At 41.5% G+C, this 25578-nt stretch overlaps 1 protein-coding gene across 1 annotated transcript in view; it reads right to left on the bottom strand.

Annotated features, from left to right (window-relative positions):
- The window catches only part of VIPR1 (vasoactive intestinal peptide receptor 1), a 100539-nt gene that overhangs the window by 47582 nt on the left and 27379 nt on the right, over positions 1-25578 (bottom strand). The window contains exons 2-3 of the mRNA XM_088534804.1: positions 17806-17902; positions 2164-2271 (exon numbers count right to left, since the gene is read on the bottom strand). Coding sequence (XP_088390930.1) covers positions 2164-2271; positions 17806-17902 — 205 coding nt within the window. The remainder of the gene's footprint in view (positions 1-2163; positions 2272-17805; positions 17903-25578) is intronic.

Genomic DNA, 25578 nt, shown 5'->3' on the forward strand with positions numbered 1-25578 from the left:
AAACAAGGGGCAATATTACCTTTATGCATTACCATGGCTGAATTACTACCTTTGCAAATAATCATACAAAGTGCACATCTCAGAGAAAATCAAAGCTGTTGTTTTTGCCTTAGAACTGGCATCGACTTGTCTATTTACAGAAGAAGATGCTAACATATGTTCTGCAAAGGTGGGATTCATCCATGTTGTAAGACATCTACATCTGCCACAGCTACTCCAAGATCATTCTGTTGTCGATGGAGAGAAACAAGTGGCTTTAAGACTCTATCAGCTCATCCAGAAGAACTCTAAAAGTCAGCAAACTGCACATTTAAAGGTCCATTTCTCGTCACTGACAGTAAAACAATCTCAGAGCCTGATTTCAGTCCCAGGTAGCATTTGGTTTCCCAAATATAGGTGTTTAAATCCAACCATATTTAGAACCCTAAATACAAATATCCCTTGGCTGCACGGATTAGATTACTGTTGACTTTAATGGGAACTTGAACCTCAAATGGGACTTTAAGGGGAGCCTGAAAATCTAAACTTGCACTCTAACTGCATTAGAAATGGCAGAAGTTAAAAGTGCTGAAGTCCCTTCCTCATGCAGAACAAATCACTCCATGCTTCCTCATACTGAGTGAGAAGAAACACAGATTTTCAAGGCGCCATTCAACAGATCTCTTTAAGTCGTTACTTTAAGGTGAGATGAGTCACATCACATCCCATCACTGACTAAACGGAGCAGATCTCTGATATCTTGAAACTCTGGATGACAGTCAGATGCAGACAACTACATTTAACCAGATGAAACTCATCTCAAGTGATGTGAATTCCTCCCCCCTTGAAGGCTGCTGACATTGCTGGCTTCAAGGCCAGATGACATTCACCGAGCTCCCTGCTCACAGAAAAGCTCAAACGCCTGCAGCCAAGCTACAGCACAGATATGCAGAGACTGGGAGTCATGGCTTGGCTTCTATTCGAGGCTGTTTCCTGATCTGGCACTTTGAAAGGAGTGCAGAGAGTGCTCTTAATACACTTTTCTCAGTGTTTATACTTTTCTCAGAATAGGAACCAAGCATTTTGCCTTAAACACAGGTCTTTTGAGATGCCCTTAGTTTTTGAGGCCTCCAATGACATATGAGCCCTGGGAGATCTACCCTCTTCTGAGAGGGAATCTATAGGCCAGCTGAGATGTCCTAGGGCATGTCAGAGAGCAACGCAGGTCCTTGAGTGGACAACTATATTTGTCTCATAAGCCCACCATAGTGCAGGGTTAAAGGCATCTTGTTTCCATTAGCTTGTTTAACACAACTCCAGTGATAAAATGCTGGGGAGATTTGGAAACAGGGAGATTACAGCATTAAGATGGGACCCCAGAGATTTTGGATTTTCCTTTTAGGCTTTGTGTGTGACCTTGAGCAAGTGGTCTCATCAGTGCTTGTTAAGCAGTGCTTAGTCTGTTATTTAGGGGCAATATTGCATCCATACTCACCCTCCTAATCTGTTTTATGTGTTTGGAGTGCAAGTCTGTAAAAGTGGACACTTGTTAGCTTAATGCATAACCTCCACTGCAAAAGAGGCTGCAGGACTATTATAATAGAAACACTAAATAATGACTGTAAACTAGCAAGAGACAAAGAGCCATGTTGATGTTTGCCCTCGAGACCTGAGTTTTAAATCAAAGCTTCTGAGAATGTGCAGAGCAGCACATTAACCTGCCTTCTCCATTAGTCTTCCCTGCTGGCTGTTTGTTAGGGTAATTTCTTGGCTATTGGCCAAATACGTTATCTCAACAACAACAAAAAAATATTGCAGCCTTGTTTATTTTACGTTAGAGACTTAATACATTGTTAGACTGTTCATCTTGTACAATGAACATACCACTACATATATTGATTATTTTTTTGCTGCATACCACCAATATGAATGGTTTTCACCAGGAGCCATTTTTGCATCTCTATGATGTTGAGGAGTATGTTATCCTGGAAGAAGGATAGGGAGGATGCCCTAACGGCTTGGTATTCATCTATGGCTTAGGAACCTCCTTATTTTGTACAAACCCCTCTGAGTCTGTTCTCCCTCCACTTGTACTAACAAGTTTTTGTTATCATATGTCGCAATGCCACAGGCAGCAAAGTTATAAAACCATTTCATTGAGATGAATTGATTGGTTTTGCTTACCGACAAAATTGGTGAGGAATCTGAAATACTTTGGACACGGCCTCACCACAACATCTCCCACCTCTGCTTTGGGCCAGCAGGTAATGTTGTCCCATTGCCTTCTGCAACCTGGAAAAAGAGAAAATCTGATGGTAGGACAAGCACAAGTGACTGCTAGGTACACGGTGCATGAGGCCACAGTAGAGGAACGGCAGCATGGCAGATCTGCGGTGTGCAAAGGCATGTGGAGCCCACCACAGAGATGCAGATCCTTTTCATTCTTTTTCATTAATTTACCATCAGTTCCTACATGCCCCAATGGGAGATGTTTTTACAAAATCTTCTAAAAAAAAATAGGGCTTTAGAAACTTACTTTTTTTGACCAAAAAATGAGAAGTACCAGCTAAAAAGAGGCATGGAGCACATAGGAGTGCTTTCTTTAAACATGCAGCTTTCAACAACCCCAGCACACTGGAAGCGTCTGTAGTTTTCAGGAATTCACACATAGAGAACAGCAAATCTGTGCAGCACCGGGTAAATCAGGGTTAACAAGAGAACAGTGCCTTTCTTAGAAAAAAAAAAAAAGCAGAAACAATTAAATGTCTCTTTCCTTACATCTCCATGTCGCATTAAAACACCTCATCTGAAAATGCAGATGTGCTAGAGATGCTCCCACTCCTCTGACTTCCCCAACTTTTGTCACTAGTACTGCTTCCATGTGAAATTAGGTGATTGTGCAGAAAATCATAGAATCATAGAATGCTGAAGGTTGGAAGGGACCTCTCGAGGTCATCTAGTCCAACCTCCCCTGCACACGCAGGGTCACCTAGAGCACGGGGCACAGGACTGCGTCCAAGCGGGTTAATGTTCTCAGCAGAAAAAGGACACTGATAATATGAAAGGGATTAGGAGCCAAATTCTGATATAAATCTCAAAATTTTATTTTCCTTAAAAAAAGAAAAGGTCCAAGGGCTGAGGAGGGACAGTGCCATACAATGAGTTGTTCTGTCTGGAAGTGAATGGACTTTGGTGGCACCAGGTTGTGGTATGAGCCCTACCAAAGCTGAGAAAGAAACAATAACCAATGGAGAAAACTTCAGACTAGGATCCTTCGGAATAGGATTTTATTCAAATTAAACATTTTCAAATAAACTTTGGAATTGACTAACAACTTCCAGTGAGCCAGGCATATCCTTTCTGCAGAGTTACAATATGGTGTTCTGATTTTACTTTTTTCATTTTACTTCCAATTTCTTATAAGACATTAATGTTTTAGCACACGTGTTATACTGTTGAATATTGTAACATTAGCACTGGAGCCAAAAGGAGTTGGCTGACCTGAATTTAAACATTTCAGGCTTGTTTTTCCCTTGGCACACTTCAGATTTTAGGATTTTTAATACAATCTTGAAACCCCTTTCTTTCCAACATATCTGCACCTAAATTTTTGCCTGGGTTAGATAGATAGGTTGTCACCAGACCCCCCTAAGAGTCACTTCTTCATAGCACCTCTGCTCTGCAGTTCTTTGCCATGCCCCATCACACTGCAACGCTTCCCCAGCCATGGCTAAAGAGTTGATGTTAAGGTCAAAAGCCTTGCAAGAGAAACCAGACCATGAAGAACACAGATTTGAGATAAAACACAAACAAATAGAACTATGAAAACCACTGTCAAGCTGCATTTCTTTGGTAATTATATTGTGCTCTGAAGTACCTCTTTCAAATCTTCTTTTGCCCCTTCTGCTAAGAAAAAGTCTGGCTTCATCATCAATTGCTTCAGACAGAGGCAGCTTGCTGTCTCAGATCAATGAAGGGAGCATGCAAGGATGCTTTGAAGCTGAAAAATGAAACCTCAGCTTCTTTTCAGTTATCTCGCAACTTTTTCCTTCAGTCTTTCATGAGTAAATAGTACTTTTCAAATAAAGTCCTGAGGGGAGTTTACTGGAGCCTGAAAAAAGCCAGAGTTGACAGTATCTTCTTGATGCAAGCTCTACTGTGTCATTCATCAAAATTCAGTTTTCAGATTTCTAATATCAGTTAAAAAGCTCAGTTCCCACAGAGCCATATTTATCTGCTAACAAACACCAGCCACTCAGCACACTGATGGACTTTTCCCTGGCAAACTGCAATACAAAGTCATGTCACTAGAGTAGACCAATATCTAAAAAAGAAATTCTAAGAAATAACTGCTATGTGTCTTGCAAAAGGGGAATCCCTGTCTACCTTTGGCATCATTTGGCCTTCACAGATCCAGAAATTAGTTTAGTTTGCCTGACAAATTCATATTTAGTAATTACTACTTAAGGCATCTCAAAAAATTAATTATAATTTTTGCCTTCTCCCTTGCATTGAACACCTGCAGGAAGGACGGAAACCCCTTTAATACCATTTCAATCAAAAAATAACTGCTGTGCTCTTTTGCCTTGCAAAGGATCAGCAGTGAGTCTGGGGCAAGCACCTGACTTTTCCTAAGGTGGGAGCAATTCACACATCCCTGGGTAATCAGGCGTAATTTTTAAACTTGTGCCATTATATATACATACGTGTGTACACATATTTGTATAAAGATTCATTTGCTTTTCAACGGTTTAGGCTCTTTAGCCCTCTTCCAAGGGGTTCACATGGACATGGACAGGGGCTTCCCCCCCCCACCTCTTTGTCAGTTGTCACCACCCAAAGTGGCAGGAGATGCTTGTCCTCAGCTGCCACCGCTCACTGGCCAATGTCCACAGCATCCAAAGACACTGGCACTTGTCCCTATCAGACTCAGCTGTAGTCGCTTAAATACACCCCGCAGCTACAGGCAGTGGTGGCCTTTTCTACCATCTCACTTTCTTTCCCTTTGAAAGGTTAATACATAGAAAAAGGTCAATCCGTATGAGGCGCAGGTATATGGAGGTTTGCAGAACTGGCAGATTAACATTTCCTTGAGGAAATATGTGGCAAAGGCTTATCTGGGAAGCGGCAGAGAACAACCTCACTTCATGAATAAACGTGAATCTACAGAGCTTTGAGCTGGGACTGGGTTTGGCTGAGAAAAGAAGCAAAGTGCTGTTGGTGCTAAGTCAAGATCTCAATTTAAGTGAACTCCCAATTCAGAAGAAACAACAATAACAAAAAGCACACACACAAAAAAACCTTTTGCACCACTAGCACCAAACTCTCCTCAACAAGCAGGAATCAATCCATATCTTTTTCTGAGGACATTAGCTCAAAAGAGTTTTGGTCTTTCAATACACATTCCATGAGCAAAGATGTTCATGAGAGGCCTGGGGTATCTCAGGATCTCCATACAACTCACACTAGCCCCGGGACAACAACAGCGAGACAAAGTGCAGCTTCCTTAAGCCATGCTGAGCTATCACTACTCCCTTTCCAAGCAATAACCTGGCGTGCTTCCAATCGAAACTCATTTTCACTCCAGTTTCACATCAGCAGGCAGTTTGCAACCTCTCTGGAGTTAGGGCTGTAAATTGATATTAGGTGACATTTATTCCCCCACTGACAGCTTGTGAGGAAGTTATAACTCGATGTCCTTCCTTGCTTTGCCCAGTTTGATTTCATTGCAACTGATTATCACTGCATTTGATACAGTTTGACCCTTGTATTTCGTATTCTTTTGACCCAGTCTAGCACTAAGTTTTCACCCGAGTGAAGAAAACAGAGGAGCTGTGCAACAATTTGATGAGACAAGTTGAACTCAGTCACATCAGAGAGTAGGAAAAGCCATCCTGAGCCTTGGGTTATTACTAAGCAAGGCAAAATCTGAACATGAAACACATTTCCTCTAATGGTTCAGGGTTATATCCCCCTTTTTATATATAAACGTTGAAGCATTTCTATATCTGACAGCTCAGTTTAGCTTCCTTTCCTTCCTTATTTTGGTACTCTTGCTCATTCACCGCAGCCAAGTCGAGTTAACCCTCTGTGGTCCATACTGTGAGCCAGGCTATGCTGATGCCATCCCCATCTTTGCACACAGGATAATAGGAAAAGAGGGAGAGCCTGGTGAGACCCAGTTGCACTAGCTCAGCTGCAGCAACATACCCTGCATGTTAGCATCTCCATTTCACTAGGGAAAAGAAAGAAAAAGGGTAAAATTGATAGAACCAGTATGACATATTGCTGATTGGAAACAGCCTTTTGCTAGCTAACTAGAAGGTTAAGTTTTCTCTATTAAAGCATCACTATGAAAGCTCTCTGCTGCCTGGTGGACTTGCCTTAAGCGCAGAGGAAGAGAGACCTACTCACAGACCTACTGTTCATACCTCCATAGAAGCCTATGTTGAGCTGGGGATTTAGCAAAGTATATAAATGGGCTTAAGTGCACAGAAATACTGCCCTGGCACAGTGTCCCAGCCTAATCAATGAACAGAGGCCGAGATTTCCTGAATCAGGGATTGCTTTCGATTTACATCTTAAAAATAGCATGCAATAATAATAATAATAAATCCTATATAGAGTCTTCTTCTTTCATTTTTTTTAAATTAAATGCAATTAAATTTTGCTTTTGAACCTATGGAATTTTTTATAATGCATAACCTCCTGGGCCAGGGAGATACACAGTTTTACTATCCGCTAGGTGAAGAAGCACATGCTAGATTTACCGTAAACCTGCTCAGTGTTGGTCTCAATAGGAATTGCCTGGTTCCTTTGCAAATATAGAAATATTTATAACTTATTCACAGCATCCCTTTCCCTGGGGAGAAAAATCATAAAATCCTCTTTTATATCCCTCCCTAAGCAACTGTTTTTCAAGCTGAGGTGTCCTAACTTATTTAATTGCTTCTGGTAGAGGAGCTATTCCCTGCCATTTCTCCTTTGCATCTTTTCTATTTACCCTTCTACTTGCCCCTTTCCTGCCCTGGACCTGCAGAAAGGGTTTTATCTTATCTTATATGCAACAGATTAGTCTTGACCAGCACTAGCTGGGCACCAAGATTTCACTATAAAAATTCTCTCACTCTTCCCCCTGACTAAAACTCAAATCTTCCTATTGGGTACTTTCTGTAAGGACTCTTTCCCTCATCCCCACACATATGTACCACAGGGCATTGCTCCTCCCCAGCTCTTCATCAGGTTTTTATTTTTATCAGCTCTCCAATGCTTTTTGCCCATCACGCTGCCTGCTATCGCTCCAGCACTACAGGCAAAGGCAGGTTGTGACAGAGAAACCACTTCACTAAAGGGGAAACCACAGTCCAACCAGAGATGTGAAACCCTCACACTGCAGCATGTCCTCCCCATCACAAATTTGCACTGTGTGGCACACAGATGCTCCTTAATTCTTCCCCCAGTGAAGAATCTGCAACCCAAATTCAGCAGAAAATGGACGCGTCTATCACAGCAAAAAGGATTCCCGGACTGAGGACAAATGCAAAAGGTTTATCCTGAACTCTGCCTCAGTATCTGCAGTGAGACACATCAATTTTACAAGCTGCAAAGTATTAAAACGACCATTATTTCCTGTAACAAATGGTTTGCACTTCTGCAAGGACTTCCAGTAGAAGCTGTCCGGGCACTCAACAGGAAACGTTAAGATGTCTTTCCTCTTAAGTGTTTGCAGAAATGTAAGTCAAAGACGTTTGAAGGAAACCTCACTCCAAGCCCCCAGATTGAGTCATTCTAAACAGCATGAAAGAAATTGCAAGAGAATATTTCTGGAGGATTATTTTTAAGCACAAAAATCCTACTAGCTTTTCTATCATCAAAGTCTAGTAGAAAACGTGAAAAAAAAAGTTTCTAATCCTTCAGCTTTTCTTTAACCAACAAATAAAGAAACACTTGACTTTTTATTCCTCCAGATCATTCTTTTCACAAATCAAATTTCCGAGCTGAGCACTTCTGCCTAATTCCAGAATGTCTAAACTGAAACAAAAGATGGCAAGATTTAAGACAAAGATTTATAAACAGAGCTGCTCAAAACATAACTTATCCCCTCACCAGTGAACAGACAGTTCTGCCCCTGACACACAGCATTCTGAAAAGGTTATTCTAGGGCTTCCTCATTCCTTGTTGAAATCCTCCTGCTTTTGCAGAAGCTATGAAGAACCCGCTTTAGCCACGTTAGGTATCCAGTTGTCCCATATGGCTTTTTCCATTTTGGCACCCTCAGTAGCAATTTACAGTGAAGACGACTAAGCTCATCCTCAATGTTTCTCCAGCTCTAAAGGAGGCAGTAGTAACTCCACTGATGATGTAGGGTCTAAAATAGACTGACTTGGACTGTAGTTCCGCTCTGTCTCTATCTTACCTACAAGATAGAGAGATAGATGTGTTCTGCGAAGCCTGTTAATGATTTTGCTGAGCTTCCTAACAAAAGAAGGATGGGATATGAGCTTAGCTGCCTCCTAAGATGACCCAAATGCTGGAAAATTAGGAGGTTTCTCCTCAACATTTGGCCTGAAGAGTGTGAATTCCTTGATTTGCCTAAGCATGCATAACAAATTGAATGGCAGCACCAAGACCGGAGCTCAGGAGACCTGTTTTCCCTAGTGAAATGAAAACCTCCCCATGGACCAACTCAGCTAGATCTGCTCCTTGAAGGCAAACAGGAGAGTGACAGTCTCCCCTAGGCAACACGCTGGGGATATATGTATCTTCAAACAGCTTTGGAGAGCTCTCTTCTAAAGGAATTAACGGCAGGATGAAGAGCTTCTTATCTTTTAAGAACCTTACCTTGTTGTTATTTCACAGACTCACCCTATACACTCAAGACCAAAGGTCTTGCTTTGTCAAGGGAAGGGATTCTCAGTCAATACTGTGATTTTTGCTTTGTTGCTCTTATTCAGGCAAATAATGGGCTCATATAAAATTACCCAATAGAAAAGGGAAGGGTAAAAAGTAAGATTTTTCAACAAAGTGTAGCTACAAACTACCTGTCCCAACTACTTGAAAAATACAGGTGATGCTGGCTATGATTTCACTATCCTTTTCCATTGCTGGAGAGGGCTTAATCCATGTAAGGACTTTACAGTCTAGCTTTCATATCATAATTGGAATAGTTACTCATCTTACCCATAAAAATGAGAAATTGTGGGGCATCTTACCCATAAAACTAAATTGCAGAGAAAGAAAAGTCTGTGTGGGAGAACTATGCTTTACTTGTTCCTGTTCCTTTGCCCCATAGGTAGGGGCAAAAGGAACAGGAAGGCATTTCCATGGATCTTGATTTTTAATGAAAGCATATTTAATGATTAGAAGAAAATGAAAAAAAAAAAAGAAAAGCTAAATCTGAGACACCCACAATTTACAACTTTTCTGTAAGAGAATCCCTGTATAGACCTGGTCAATGTGAAGCATGGTCCCTGTATCTCAGCTTTCACAGTTCTCCATAATTTCACTTTCCCATGTTAAAATCTCCAGATATGAAGGAAAAAAGGCACCTAGGTTACAGAAATTCCAGTGCACAGTAAAATTGCTGGAAAAAGTCACCATTGGCTTCAGTAGATTTTGGATCACAGCCATATATTGTACCGGGAGCTCAGTATAATTTATGGCATATGCAACATTTTCCAGCGTACTTACCCAAAGTAAAAAAGAGGGTGGATAATCATGAAAGTTACAGATACAGTCAGCAAGAAAAGCAAAGAAAAAAAAAGTTCAGAAGGGAGATTTCTTCTAGAGAAATCTGACGGAACAGGAGGGGGACAAATACAAATTATTGTCAGAAACAAACTCAAAGCTCTGCATAAACAGACTTCAGCTGAGCAATTATCCAAAGCTTTGAAAATGCTTTGTTTTCCTTTGGTCTGTAGCAATAGTATTTTCTCCTACTTATTTTTATAACCTTTGCATAACTGACGCTGTGCATTTATATATTATCCCATGCTTTAAAAAAAAAAAAAAAAAGTAACCAAAAAGCCTGAAGGCATTTCCAAATGTTATATTCTCCAAATTGAAATGCCTTTTTTCAGTATAAGATTTATATCCATTAAATGGCTGTTAATCCCCCAAAGCTACAAGACAGCTGTTCCTAAGTCAAATAAACACTGCTGTTTGTCAGAAAGGTTGCAGCCAGGACACTGCAGCAACAGGCAAAACAAAAGGCAAAGCCTCCGCCTCTGCAGGGAATTAAGGCAGAAAACAGATGTTGTAATGCCTTGTCTCATGCCTGTGTCTATAGAAAGGTGAGGTCGAGGCAAAAAATTAGCTCTTAGCTGTAGAAAGCAGAGTGATTAGGTGTTAAGTAGATCCGCATTTGAATTTCATCTCTACAACGAGAGTTCTGCTGGGTATGGTAAGTTGTCTGGACTTGGGATGTTAGAGCAGGCTTGGACTGCTGAGGCTCCTGAGGGCTTGATCCGGAGACTCAGAAGTAGACATTGAATGTAATTTGTGATATTTTGGGATGCATGAAACCTTTTTAGAGAGGCTGGTGGATATGCCATGAGACTTATGAGACATTCTGAAATGATGAATGGATGCTCCCAAGAGCATGTGGAATGGCACTGCACACCTGTATTTGACATCTGAATCAAACCCTCTTATAAATGAGAGTCCAGGCACATATTTCAAACAGACAGCTGAATTTAGATGATTTAATGCATGGGCTGAAGCCATCCCTTTCTGCTCACAAGCTGCTCTAGAGCTTCTGTATGCACTGCTGTATTCACTACACAAGTGAAGCCCTTGTGCTACAGTCAGTCATATAGTGGCTGGTCTAGTGTGGAGGACCTGAAGAGCTGTTGATCATACGGGTCTCATACAAACTCAAAGCTGTACATCATATATTCTGGGAGGTCTTATGCAACTGGGAAGGTAAGAATTCACTTGATTTTTTTACGAGCAAGGATCTATTAATTATTTTTTATGCTACTGCTCTATAAACAGATGGTGATGAATAAAGAGACTCCTCATTAAACTTCATTAACATTTTTGCAGTCTAACTTTTAGTGTCCATGTGTTCACTGCTTCTTCTTTCATGAAACACGCCTTGACTTCTTGAAAAGAGATGGACAAGGAAATCCAAGCTTTAAATTTGGGTTGTCAATGCAGTGTCAGCTGTAGGTCCCTGGAACTGTAAGGGCAGTTTATGGAGAATAAACACCGTGGGCTGTTCCCCATTTGGTTTTGTTTGTGTGTAACAGTGCTGCTGATGAGCTTGCATCATCATCACAAACAAATGTGAAGCATGTCTGAGTTACATATGTGCTGGGGGTAGGGCTGGGTTTGACATTATTTTCTTTCTTATTTTCCACTTTTCTGACTTTTTGATTTGGTTTCATCTCTTGCTCCCAAAACAGACTGGTCTAGATCGCAAATATAAAGTGTACATTAAAAAAATCAGTAGTAGAAGCAACTCAACTGTAGCAGCTGCTAGATGGTTGCTACCGTTTCCCCCACTGGAGCTTATAAAATCACCTCAGTTTGCCCCATATTACTGAACTGTAGGCTTCGTATAAAATGGCAATCTGACCCTGTGAGATGCTGACAGTCTCCAACTGTTTAGTTCTGGGCTGACTTCATTTCAACTTCTACAAGAATTTAGGATCCAAATCAAGCAGAAAGCAGCTTTGCAGAGACTTGGGGGACCTGGCAGACATTAAGCTGACCACGAGCCACCAATGTATCCTCATGGCAAAGGCCAGTGGTATCTTGGAGGGATCATACTCTGCATTTCTGGGTCCACACTTGGGGTGCTGTGTCTGCTGCTGAGCTTCCCAGTACAATAAAGGCATGGACCTGCTGGAGCAAGTCCAGTGAAGGGACACTAAAACGCTTAAAGGATTGGAACATCTCTTATACAAGGGGACCTGTGAGAGCTGGGACTGTTGAGCCTGCAGAAGAGCAAGCTCTGGAGGGATCTAATCAGGATATACAAATATCTGATGGAAGGATGGAACCAGACACTTCTCAGCAGTGTCCAGGGACAGAATGGGAGGCAATGGGTACAAACTGAAATACAAGAAATTCCATCGGAACATAAAAAAAATACTTATTTCCTGTGAGAGTAGCTAAAGAAAGGAATAGCTGTCTAGACTGGTTGTGGGTCTCCACCCTTGGAGATATTCAAAACCTGACTGGACATGGCCTTGAGCAACCTGGTCTGGTTGACCCTGCTTTGAGTAGAGAGGGTGGACTAGACCATCTCCAGAGGTCCCTGCTGACATCAACCATTCCGTGCTTCTAAGCCAAGGAACAATCTTAATGAATAAAACTGTATCCCATCCTCATTCCATATCCCATATGCTTATATCAGTAGGCTCTGTTGTCAGGAATCTTCTGTTGCTCTTCTTGAATATTTTCACCCATACTCAAACTTCCATGCCATTAAAGATATCCCCAAGTTCTGATCAGTGTTCCCACACCAGGCTGCTGTCAGATGCTCTCACCGCTCTGCAGGAAGGCCGTTTACCTTAGAGCATCACACTTTCCTGCACACTAGCACAGCCTGCAGAGCTGTTCCCCCATCCAAACATGCGTCACACAGTACCTTGTACAATGCCACCCTTAAATGACTCTCATGCTTCCAAAAGAATATCTGATTTTGGAGGAAATCAACTAGCAATAACGAGATAAATGGAAAAAGAGCACGTTCATCTGACCTAGACTTGACTGCTTTGGCTGTCTCACCGTTAAAGAAATAACAAAAAAGAGAGGTTTACTTTTTTTTGTTGTCATTGATTGGGTACTTCAAATTAAGCCAAGCTGCTTGTAAACTGCAGCCCTGGAAAGGGGAAGATTTCTTTCCCAAAACAAACCAAAACAAAATCCCTCGGTTTGTACTCTGGGATTATTACATAAGGAAGGCGAGCGCAAGTCAGCACGAAGTGAAGCAGTTAAGGCGGTGAGATTCGCCTCGCCGCATGTCCCTGGGCCCTCGGCCCATATGGGGAGAGATTCCCCACCGTCTGCAGGCCTGGAAAGCAAAACTCCCCTCATCCGTCCTTTGCTAATCCGTAAGAGCTTCCCTACTGCTGCATTATTGCTAAGTGATGTATTGCATACAGATGTCCTGCACTGCATGAAGAAAGAAAAAGTATCATGAGTAAAAGGCTGGTTTTCAGCCCGTCTGAGTTTGCATTTCTGAAATCTGCACACAAGTATTCTCAAAGCAACCGCAGGATCGAGTAAGTCAACCCATTATATGCTCCTAAAACCACTAGGCAACTAGGAGAACCCCGCTTTGCTATATTAAACTTATTTTAGATGTCAATGCTGGGGATGCCACCAGTGAAGCATTCCTGCATGCATTCCTCTTGGTACAGACAGAAAGCAAAGGGAAAAACAGGAAGACATGCCATTTGTTTTTTCCTCCAGGATCAAACTCGGCTCACAAGGCATAAAGGAAAATATTCCTGCATGCTTTGGCTGATGAAATTTTGGGAGTAATTGGGAAACTTTCAAACTACAGAGTTCACCTTTTACTAGTTGCATAAAATACATGTACCTTGCAGGAAGCAACACTGTGGAGCCACTGTCGGTATAAACACACTGAGCTCATGCTGGGCTAAATGTCTCTGCTATGATGAATGTTGGAGGGATTTCAGGACTGGAGCTCCTACTACTTTGTGCCCATTAAGGTACTGCAGTGCTTGGCGCTGGGAACTAGGGCAATGGCTTTTTCTGTGTGTATTAGATATAATGTGAGCTTCCTGGAGGAACTCCCCAAGCAGCTTGTTGAGAGAAAAAGACTTGCAGCCATATCACCAACAAAAGCTGCACCCGCAGCCACTAGACACTGATGTAAAATCCTACACAGAGATTCATTTTGGAGAAGAAAGCTGGGGAAAGAGAAGAGGTAATCTAACTTGGATGCCCTGAATTTTCTCTTCAGGGGTGTTATTGCCTTCCAGGTGCACTGTTGCTTCCTGAGAATTGACTGTCAGTGCTGCCAAAGTACTGGCAAAGTACTGAGTTTTCCATCATTCTGTCTGCACAAGGTGCTTTTATAACTCCAGATCACAAAACAGCCACACAACTTTCAATCTGTTTGTCCTTACCTTACCCCTATTAAATAGCAGCTATTTCTATTTGAAAGGAGGAAAACTAATGCCGAGAAACTCAGGAGCCAACTCAATATCAGCAGTAGCACTGCTTTAGTTGTAGGAGTGTATGGTTATCAAGTGGGGTAAAGTTTTCAGTAACAACCACTAGGCTAGCACGGAGTGGGATTAATTTTCTATCCTAAGCATGTTTTAAGTCAGTCACAATGCATGATTCATGTTTGCATCAGGTCACTGCAACCAGAAATGAGTTGGGTCATTGCATCCTAGCCAAGCTGGCCATAAGAAAAAAGACACCTCACATGTGAAAAAGCTACAGATTTCACTAGTCCGACACTAAGATACAGCTGTGTTTGAAGGAACTCAGCAGCACTTTTCTCCTTGGCTATGTGATAAGGCTAAGTAAGATCAAAACTGATTTCCTATCATGTGGAAACCCAGCAAAGGAACAGGTAATGGCACAATTGGCTTTTAGCAATGCAATAACTCTGCTCAAACCAATGGGAGCTCCTGACTGGGCCAGTTCTGCAGTTTGGAGGACACATGCACATTGCAGATTGCAATTTGCAGATTGCACATGCAATCTTGCGTGCAACATATAAGCACATCTTGCAGACCCTCACATAAAGCAGACAAGCTCTATCACGAAATCAATAAAACTCTTTGCCCCAGATCTCCAGCAAGGCTGTTCAACATTTTCTGATAGCCAGAAACTTCCTTTAAAGTCCAAACTTCAGATTTGTATCCTGGCTTGTTGCCTAAAACTGGCCTTGCTGTTCTCCCTAGTGCCATATTGCACAGGCTCTCTTGTGCTGAAAAGCTAATTCTTCTCCTCAGACATAGTCACCACACTCCGTTTGTAACCTCTGTGTCTCTCCTCTACACACACTCGACCACTTCATGGACACTAAATCACACTCTTTACAGAAAACAGGTCTGGTCTTCTCATAAGTAGTATCTGTGATCCAGGACTGCTCATGATAGTAACAGCAATTGGAACCTGCTATTAGCTCCGAAAATGCAAAGATCTAATTTAAAAAGAAGGCATGAATTTAATGCAAATACACCCAATATACTGAATGGTTTTTCAAAGACAAGTAGTGTTAAGACAGACATTAGTGTTCATAAATAGATATTGTTCATAGTGCTTATCTTGAGCTAGCAATCAATCTCGCTTCAGCCATCAGGTGTGGTTAATAAATGACTAATCTATTTGACACATCGGATTACATCTGTGATTAATCTCCTCCGATCAATTGATAATGGCTCCTAAGCAAAGCTTTCCAGATCATACTGAAATTGCCTTTTTCCTTAATTCAACTCATTTAATTAGAGAGGATAATAAATTGGTTGTTAAACCTCAGGTGACTTTCCTTTTGCTAACAGGATGTTGCATGTGCAGAAGGCAATACACATACCTGCTCATAAATCAAGGCATTACATTGTGGATGGCTGGAAATCTGAATTGCTTTTCATTCTATTTTCCCTATGGGACTGAACTGTGTTAAAGTTACGCTCCTCCTCGAAGATTTAGCAAGGAGATTTTATGGTAGGATTTTTCTCCTTCCAGCGACACTTCTTAGACTAAATGATAATTGCTCCCATAATTTGGGGGATACAATATCTCTCTGCAGCAAAAACTCTGCTATACTCAAAGTTTTATTTTGCAGCTGTCCTCAGTCACATTCATCAAGGTAGGGAACCTCAATAAAGAAACACAGCATTTCTTCCCACTCGTGCTCACATAGTTGTGCCATGGACACTCCAAGGGGGAAACATAAGCCATGTGGGCACTTAAAAGTTAGCTACCCCTGTGACTTTCAAAACAGGCATCTTCAGAAGATGCATCAACGGATGCCTCACAGCCACTCATTGGAAAAGCCAGATTCACGGTTTTTCAAGATGTCTGTTTCTGCTGGCTGCAAAGGAGGTTGTGAGTGCCCACCTCAGAAGACCAACTATTAAATGCCAATTGATGCATAGAGTCAAATGGTTGCCAACTGCTCTCTGCAACATTGGAGCTACAAGATGTGGTTAGACACACGCAGTGCAGAAACATGTCTCTGCACACCCACTTGTTCCACATTGATGCCATCCCTGACCATTTTGACACAGGATGTGCATAAATACACAAATGACATCTTACATTGACTCAAGAGTAACAGACATTCTCTGGATGACTAAAAACATTTCACAATGTTCACCCCGTGACTTCAGAATCACTCCAGTTTAATGACTATGGATAGTAAGTTATGGAAATGCAAAATCCTTTCAGTCCAGAATTTCAACACTCCAGTAAGAAAACCAACCCTAAAAGATTTTCAGATACGTCCTACTACTTGGGTATGAAAGGCCTGAAATACGATTGGGTATGTTTTTACACTAGAACTAAGCGAAATATTTTCAACCATTTATTTAGTGGAGAAAAAAAAATAATTTGAAGTATATCTTGATGAATTTAGGACCTAAGCTACTAAGGTTCTCCAGCGGGTGAAAACATGAGGAAAAACATTTTGAAAAAGTAGGCAAGGATATTTAACACTAAGTATTTATTCTTCTAGTTTGAATGTAACTGTATTTAACTTAATTTCTTTAAATGCTCCTGAAAAATAAAAAAAACACACTTATTTTGCTTGCAAACGATTTTTTTTAACTATATCAAGTTTTCCCTTCCTGACTATATTCCAAAAGAACATTTCTTCAAGCTGCTCTATTTAACTGTAAAAGGACTTTTGAAATATTTTCAAAATCAAAGGAAACCATAACTTAATAGATAAAAGCAGTGACCAAAAGCCATCCTTGCATTCAGCAAAGCTCCTCAAGGGATAAGCTTGGCACAAAAATGTTATTCTACCATTAATACAGAGCATGCAGAGCAAACCTGCTGTGTATCCTAATAAAGAGCAATATTGAGCGAAAGAAAATGAGACATCTATTTCACTCTTTAAAGAGATGGAATGCAAATTTCATGCAGGAGGATATGCATCTTCCCATCCCTTTCCCTGGCAATGTGATCCTTTGGTTTCAGAGCCTGATCATTGGTCCTAAACCTATTTTTTTAATCACAAAACCAGGACCCTCTCTCTTGTGACCCTCCCAACCCTCCTCTTGTGATCATTGAAGAAAAGAGTGGCTTAGGGTCCTGTAAAGTTCTCCAAGAGAGATGCTATAGTGTGTGCTCTGTCACATGAACAACAAGGAGCTTTGAAGCCACCTGACCCAACCTCATGATATCTGGCAGCCTGGAAGTACATCCTGCCTCTGCTCTGCCTCCAGGATATAAGCAATCTTGAATAGAAGAGCAGGTCAATAAAAGAGCTAAGTGGCCATAATTTCCCCTGAAGCAAAGCAGAGCCCATGAGAATTTCAGTTTTTTGGAGCCCAGGGAAGAATTGGTTAAAGGCACTTCCAGCAGCTTCCAGACATCCCTCTTGACTTGAGTACATTGAGACACCTAAGCTAGGCTTTCCCAGCCTGAAGATGGTGGGTGATTCCAGGGAGCTATTCAAATTTTGATTGAATTTCACTTTGGAAGTGCCAGTTTCTCCCTGCGGGCACCTCAAAACGCAAGAGCTCCACGTTGGGTGGAGTGAATCCAGCCACAGCATCTGCTGCTCTGCTCCTGGAGCAGGGGTGAGGAATGGCACAGACGAGGTAGGTGTGGGGCTGGGTGATGTTGGCTCACAGATCAGGGAGAGAAAAGAGCTGCCCATACCTGAAGTGTGGTTATCCCCAGGCAGTTCTGCCAAGCATTGGTTACGTTCTTCTTCAATCTCCCACATGATGCTGCATTCTGGATGTGTGCTGGATGCCTACAAAAAGAGAAGAGGACAGTGAGACCAACTCATCTCAAGGATGTTTTCCATGACCAGCCATGGCCTCTTGGGTCACAGCACAACAGGGATGTACATGCAGCCTTATTTTACGCTGGCTTTAGGGAAAGCAGAACAATCTAGTGACAGATGAAAAGGCAGCATTTCCCCTCCTGCCTTCCTCAAAAAAACCTTTTTTTTTTTTTTTCTGACAAATAGGAGCAGTCCTGCTTCGTTACTCTCTAGGAGTCCTCCTTGACTAACCTACCACCACCACTGTCTAGATGGCAGCTTTAAACTTCATGCCAAGAGAAGTGGGGTCTCTGCTTACACAGTTTATCCCCTCCATGTGGTCTGCCTTCTGGCTCTTGCTAACTCAGTGCAAAACAAAAACCGAATCAGAATGAAATCTCAGATGCAGATTAAGAGATCAGGCAGCTAAAAATCAGGCAATTCCCAATGACAAAACTTTTCTCCCCAACCAGTTTCTCCTCAGTAATATCTAATTATATTATGTTTCTAATATAATAGTGTCTATAGTGCCCTGGTAGTTAATTGGCGACTCTTACATCACATACTTTATGAACTACCTGATTCACAAAATATGAATCATAGCAACCTGCACTCCAAAAAAGGAGCCAGGAAAAAATATGCATAATATAACTTTGTTAACATTACCAGCACACTCTCAACTTGGAGGGAATACCTGATTTCCCTGCTATGGCAATAGGAAATAGAAATACAGGTACCATTCTGCAGGGCACTGTATGAAACCAAAGAGGCACCTCATCTTTCAAGAATTTTGCATTTAATTGGAGAAACCTATTTAGAAACTCAGCCACAAAGAGAGGGTGAAAGAGAAATGACGTGAAAAGAGCAGCAGTCCCAGCTTGAGGTTATGCAGACACTGTTGACCATAAGGAAGCAAGAATACGAGTTGAGTGAGCTTCTGGGACAGCTCTCAGGGGCACAGGAACAGACTTTCCATGTTCAAACCCACTGATTCAGTGTTGGTTATTGCTGAATTTGGTAACAAAAACATGTATTTTTATCTGAAATGAAGAATGAATTAATGGATGAATGAATGAATGAAAGAAAGAAAGAGAGAGAGAGAGAGAGAAGACTTTTTATATGTCTCATTTGAAATTTTGTAACTTATTTTTCTACCCATATATTTGCCAAAAAAGTTTTTAAGACAGAGGCCCAAAAATCCTTTGAAGCAGCAATTATTTAATATAAATTGTATTTTGGATTATAATTATAAAGTAATTTAGCATATTAACTTTTATTCTCACAATCTCCTATTAATCCAGCCTGGCCTCTTCCCTCTTCAACCACATGCTTTGCTCAAATTGCAATTTTCTTTAGGTTGGGAATGGGCTTTAATTAGCAGTGTGTAAACAATATGTTTTGCTACCCCATAAGGAGGTGAATAATTTGGAGATGTCTTGATACTCAAAAGTTTCCTTTCTTCCAAAGTGAAAGTTCTAAAAAAAATATTCTGGCTCATCCAAAATAACATAAATTCTTCTCACATCTATAAATACCTTGGTTTTTCACTTTATAAATTCATACAGCTCTGACTTTGATCAAGATTTGAAAAGCACTGCATACTTTCACAACAAAATTTTACATTTTTTTAAGCAGAAAATTTTCTCCTGAGCCCATTAACAAGTACTTCACAACTGTAAGTGAAGCCTTAAAATCTCAAGCCTAGATTAGCTGATTGCATATTTACCTCCATAGCTTGATATTTACTTCTGAGCAAATGTTTTATTGCCTTTCAAAAAACAGAGCCCGATGCATCATTAGAATTCAGAAAATAAAAACGTTGTCTTTCTCAATCCAGTCCCAGAGGTAAAGCATCTATATTGGGCAAACATCACTCGAAAAACAGTGTCCAATAGCTAAAACCTCAAGACATAGGCAATCTGGCTTTTCTGGTGCCAACATGTAGTGAGATTTTAAACAAGGTGGAAGGCTCTAAAGACTGAAGAAGTATTCAGGTGACAAATCCCCACTGCTTTCAAGAAGAGCTGGACTCTGAGGTGGGATTTATTCTCCTGAATAGAGGAGAAGTCAGTCTCAACCAAGACGTCCTAGGGTATCCCTCGTGGTCAACAGCCATCACTCCAGGAGGGCATGGTTCCATGTAGATCCTATGTTGTACCTGCCAGTCCCATCCAGCTGCCTCAGCTCTCTAAAACAGTGCTTCATATCTATATTTATGATGGGATGAATCTCCCCTCACTTTACCCAGAGAAAAACAATTCACTTTTAGTCTGAACTAATTTCTGCTCTCCCTTCTAGTCAACAGCACTAGCCAGTATCAGCCCTGGAGGTGCTCATCCTCCTTCGGTGGCTGTTGTTGGATCAGATCAGACTCAGAAAAACAAACCGAAACAAAATAGACATTTTAGCTGAAGAAGATTACTGATGGGAATTTAATGCTTAAAGATCTTTAACTGAATCAAGGTCAACAGACGGACTCACATTTGAGACCCAATTTATGGGGACAATTTATTTTGCACATTCACTAAATAGGTAAATAAATAACCCAGACAGACGCAGCAAACCCCCCTTCCTTTCTCCCCAGTGATAACCCTGACATCCTGCATGTTGTAGCTGCTTTTACTACAGGCTAGAAAAGTCAGAAGGAAAACACAGTTTTGACTATGATTAGGAAACAAGAGAGTGTTCCTTTTTTGTTGGTAGGTCAACAGTCCAGTTGGTGGGATGATGATAGGGCAACACACTCATCTCCCAATTGACAATACGCTCATGACTGAACATACTCCAGTAGAGATGGAAATTTTGCTTGCCAAGATGTGTTTTCACCAGGATAACACTTTAAATCACTCTCCTTCCTTGATATATTCCTTCCAGAAAAGCCTGAGTTACATTTTGTGGATTTTTTGGGCTTTGCATCCTTGGCATCCTTCACAGTGGACAGAGGAGCACAGGTATGTGGCTAAAGACTACACCAGTTCATGTTTCCCACCCAGAAAGTGTAGATAAGGGGATAGTGTGACCAGTTTTGGTTAGTTCACATTAACATCTGCTCATAAACAGTAATCCAGTTTCCTGGGCCTATCCAGGATGTATAGCTAGCTGAAACTCAATTAGATCTTCCTCACCAAGCTATTCTGGAATGCATGAGGTATCATGCAAGAATTGGGTCTGTCAGGGCAACCTTTTCCCTGTATGCACTATTAAGTCCTGAGCATAAAGACGAAGGAAAAATTTTTCTGGATGTGACTTCTGTAACTCTGAATTCTGCAGCAATTCAGCAATAGTGAATTCTACTCTCATGTGGAATTATGTCCAAAGTCTTTGCTAATGAGAGTTTTCCTTCCCATGGGATCCCAACGATTGTTAGAGGTTTATTACACAGTCTGCTACTGTGAAGAAAGACATTGTGCACACTTTTTAGTTAAACACAGTTCAAAGGATTGTCAGAGTCTGCAGAAGCCACAGAAATTTTCAGGTCTTATCTGTCTGCCTTGAGCAGAACTGGGGGTAACCATGGACCAACTCCTTCACTCCTTGGCCTTGGTTATCAGAGTTGCCACAGTGATAACTGGATTTAGAGACAAATAGAAAAGCCTATGGAAGATGAAGTTGCATCCTTCACCTATTTCTGTTCAGCTCCCAGAGCCTAGATGGGTACTTTTCTGCTAGTTATCTGAATAAAGATACCTTCCTGTGGCAGTGGGCAGTAACAATGTAAAACAAGAGCATCTGTGGCCTCCCAACAACGTCTACAACACAGCTTTGTAGGCATTGCTGAAGGTGAAGGTGAAATCTCAACCACTTTCAACGTGGACAGCAAAGGAGACAAAACATTTTCATAGGAAGGTCTTAGCTCTGACTAAGCTCTGACAATTCTGTTTTTTTTTTCTTTCAGTCTCGGACTAATATGGTCGTCCAGAAGATGTCAGGACAGGTTAAAAAAAAAGTCAAATTACATCGATAGATTCTGGATAAGAATCAAGACTCAGAAGCGTGACCCAAAGAAGCTACCCAGGCTGTGTCAGATGAACTTCAGTCCTTCACTTGTGCTCATTATTTATATGGACACATTATTTACATGACTGAAGGAACCTCTTAGGCAACACTCTTCGCTCATGGTTCCTTTGACAACTTCATCTAGTTCTTAAAATTAGATTTTTAATTTCTTTTCTGTTTCTTCCTTTTAAACATCTTGAAGAAAAAAGCAATTTATCAAACACTCAGAATGAACCAAAAACTACTATGGTTCAAGAGATAGAATTAGAATGAGCAAAGAGAGTGGACCAGTGGAAGATACTAGCAAAGGACTTCTCTCTTCACCTGTGCATAGTACAATTTCTAAAAATATCCCTGTTAAAGCTGAGAGCTGCAAAAGCCTTTTGTAGCCTTGATCAAAAAGGGAAAAAAGAAAGACATGAATCATTCATGGATAATTATAATTGTTTGTTCCACTAAAGGACCTTTGCCTAAGGATCCAAAAGCACGTTGCAAATATGTCATGACAGTACGGGGAAGTGAGCATTAGACACCAGTAATATAGACATAAACTGAGAGATAAGGCCAAGTTCAAAACATCGAACACCCTGTGTGGCCTTCATAAGGTCAATAAAGAAACTTTACTTTCATGATGACTTGCAGATTTCTTTTTTTAAAGCAGAGGCAGGCTGTATTCCACTGTGACCTGTACTCATGTTTTAAGTACATTGCACTGCAAATATAGTCCTGGAAACTCCATCAGTAAGGGTTTTGGAGAGTGAGGGTAACAGCATATGTCTCTAGGAGATATTTCCAAACAAAAGAAGTCCAGGCAAATACCCAAATATCTTGACTCTCAGTTTGCTGTTCAAACCACTCCATTTCATGCTTCTGCCAAATGCAATCATGCCAATAACAGATCTATCATTTGACAAGGAAAGCAGATGTTCCTCTTGCTCATCTAAGCAGGTCCAGTCAAACAAAGGCAACTTGCCCAAATCAATCCATCAGCTTGGAGGCAGGGATGGAGACTTCATTTAGGCTGATTGTCCCCTTTCTGAGGGAGGGCTTGGAAGATCAAGAAAACACGTGCAGAATGTTTTGCAAAGAGCTTGGAGACCGAGAAGAAAAGGGAAGCGGAGCAGCTGTGTTGCTTAACTCCTTGGTGGCAAGGTTGCATTCCTCTCTCCTGGAAAGCAGAGCTGAACTAGGGTCTGAAGCATGAAGCGATACCCAGGCTCTGGAGCAATGGTACACACTATATTAAAAGAGAGGCAGCTCTTCACTGAATTCCCACTAATGAGTAGGAGGGGGTGCTGATGGCTGGGTAAGGACATTTAACTCCTTAACGTATCATCATGAGGAGTTTTCATCCAGGAAGCCTGGATGAAAAATTTCAATTCAAGCTATTGCAGAAATACAGGGAAACTGTAACACTGGGAAGTGTTTAGATATGCAATTAAGGGCATAGAGGAACAAAATGTCAAGATATATCTGTTATATAGCAAAAAGGAAAAACAAGCAAGGAAGGATAGTTATATATGCTCAAAATTACAGACAGACAGCAAAGGAAGGAAAGAAGAGGACTCCACTACCTAACTTTGCAGCAAAGTAGCTCACAGGTCGCCCTGAAATATCGGTCACTTACTGCTTTTAATTTGCTTTAACCTTGAGTCTAAGGAGCAGAGCTCAGTTAGGGAAAATTCTACTCTTTTCCTTATGGAATTTAGGACATCTCAGTTCCTAAACTGGTCAAACCTTCTGGAGGAAATTCAGTCCCAAAGCTTCTATTCAGGCAATTAAAGAAACAACGGGAAGATGAACACAATTCACATTCAAAACACCTCAGCTCCCAGAATTAAACTGGGGAAGTCAAACATACACATCTATAATATGGACATCTACATCTGAGCAGTTCACATTGATTCTAGTCTGTGGAGAGAAACAGGCACACTTAGGCCATGATTCACTTTATATGTTTAAAATAGGTTAAATGAAATTTATCTTATGACATTACATAAAGGGATCCTTAAGCAAGTGGATGAGGGATGGATGTTTACATGGCCAGTATCTAAAGTGAAATGAGATAAACCACCAAGATCTGTGCTCTACTCTAAACTGAATAACTATGCTCCTGAGAGGCCTGTTCTTACCCAGCATACTCCAAGAAGAGATGTGAGAGTGTATTTGGCAAGATCCCTACTGAGAAGTTGAGTGAAAGACTGCTGAATGCTCCAATAATTCTACGTGATTTGTTGTTTCAAGATAAATTTATTATGAAATGCTGTTTTTCCAATAAAAAGTATTTGGTTTTGAGAGAACGTGGTGGTCCTATCAATCCTGTCCTGAACTGCTTCCCATCCAGCACTAGGTCATCTTCTGAGTAATCACCTCTTGAGTGCTGTGCACAGAGGAGAGGGTCTCTCATGCAATTGCCACCTCAGATTGGACCAGAAAGCAGCACTGAGTGGATGTCTCAGGAAAACCTGCTGGTTGCTTCTCTCCCCTCCTGTTTTCTCTATCCTGATCCAAACCCTAACTCTTGCCAAAGACTCCATCCATCCAGCTAGTGCTTCGTAGCTAGTACATCTATCCATCCATCCAGTGCTTCTTGCACTTCTCAGTGGTGGGGAGCCTGACCTAGTCCTGCCTGCTCCTCGTTGCTTCAGACTCTCATTTTCTTCCCAAATCCAACCCAGACGTAACCACCCACCCAGACCACCTGCTCAACAGGGAAGAAGGGTTGGATTGATCTGAAATCTGCTCTGGTGATACCAGCAAGTTGGCTAGGGTGGAGAGCAGAAGTAGTTCTCAAATAACAACAGGGGCTGCTGGTTTGAGCAATGCTCTGGGAAGCTCTTTGCCGCATCAGCATGCAGTGCAGTGTGGAGGTTGTGACTGATAAAAGTTCCAGTGCAGAACCCACGGTTTCTTTCTTTCTTTCTTTGCTGAGAACCCATGGTTCTCAGTCAGGCCCTAGATCTCTCCTGCTGCCTGGAAGCTGCATACACAGATCTTGTACACAAGAGGCTTGACAAATGGGACCCCACAAGCCTCTTGTGAGATAGGCATGCTGGATGCATATTGGATGCTATTTATAAATACGGAGCTATAAGATAAAGAAATCTAGATTTCTCTAGTTCTCTGAATTATTGTGGTTATCTTGTTTGAGGAACCATGGTTCTGGCTGATAACATGAGTGTCTATTTTTAGTTTTCAGGAGAATCAAAAGCTCTGAGAATGGGCAGAAATCCAGAGTTCCCTCCATGATGAGGTAAGTATAAGCAGGAGCAACTGCCATGAGCCTTGTTCATCATTCATGCTGGGAACTCTCAGAGCTTCACTAAGAAGCAACTTCAGCTGCAGCCCTACAGTGCTCTGGAGAGAGCACATTTCCCATCAACGCCTTTTTCCCCCCTCAGCCTTTTCTTTACACATCCAGGAAGGACTGTGAGCAAGCAGGGTGGCAATGTTACAGAACAGTCCAGCAGCCAGTGTCCCAGATATGGCTTTTTCTGTGGAGCAAAGCCTACATACTCTGAGGCTCATTGGCAGCCAGAAGTGTGGATGAAAGAGGGGCTTTGGTATTTACAGGGTGCCCTCTTCTTGCTTTGCAGGACATATGCAGTCTTAGCATCTCCAGCTGAACAGTCAAGAACAGCGACACTCAGTATTCCAAGTACTCCATA

The sequence above is a fragment of the Tinamus guttatus genome, unplaced genomic scaffold, assembly GCF_059628265.1.
Source record: "Tinamus guttatus ecotype Peru unplaced genomic scaffold, ASM5962826v1 Tinamus_guttatus_pri_ptg000599l, whole genome shotgun sequence".
Classification (NCBI taxonomy): domain Eukaryota; kingdom Metazoa; phylum Chordata; class Aves; order Tinamiformes; family Tinamidae; genus Tinamus; species Tinamus guttatus.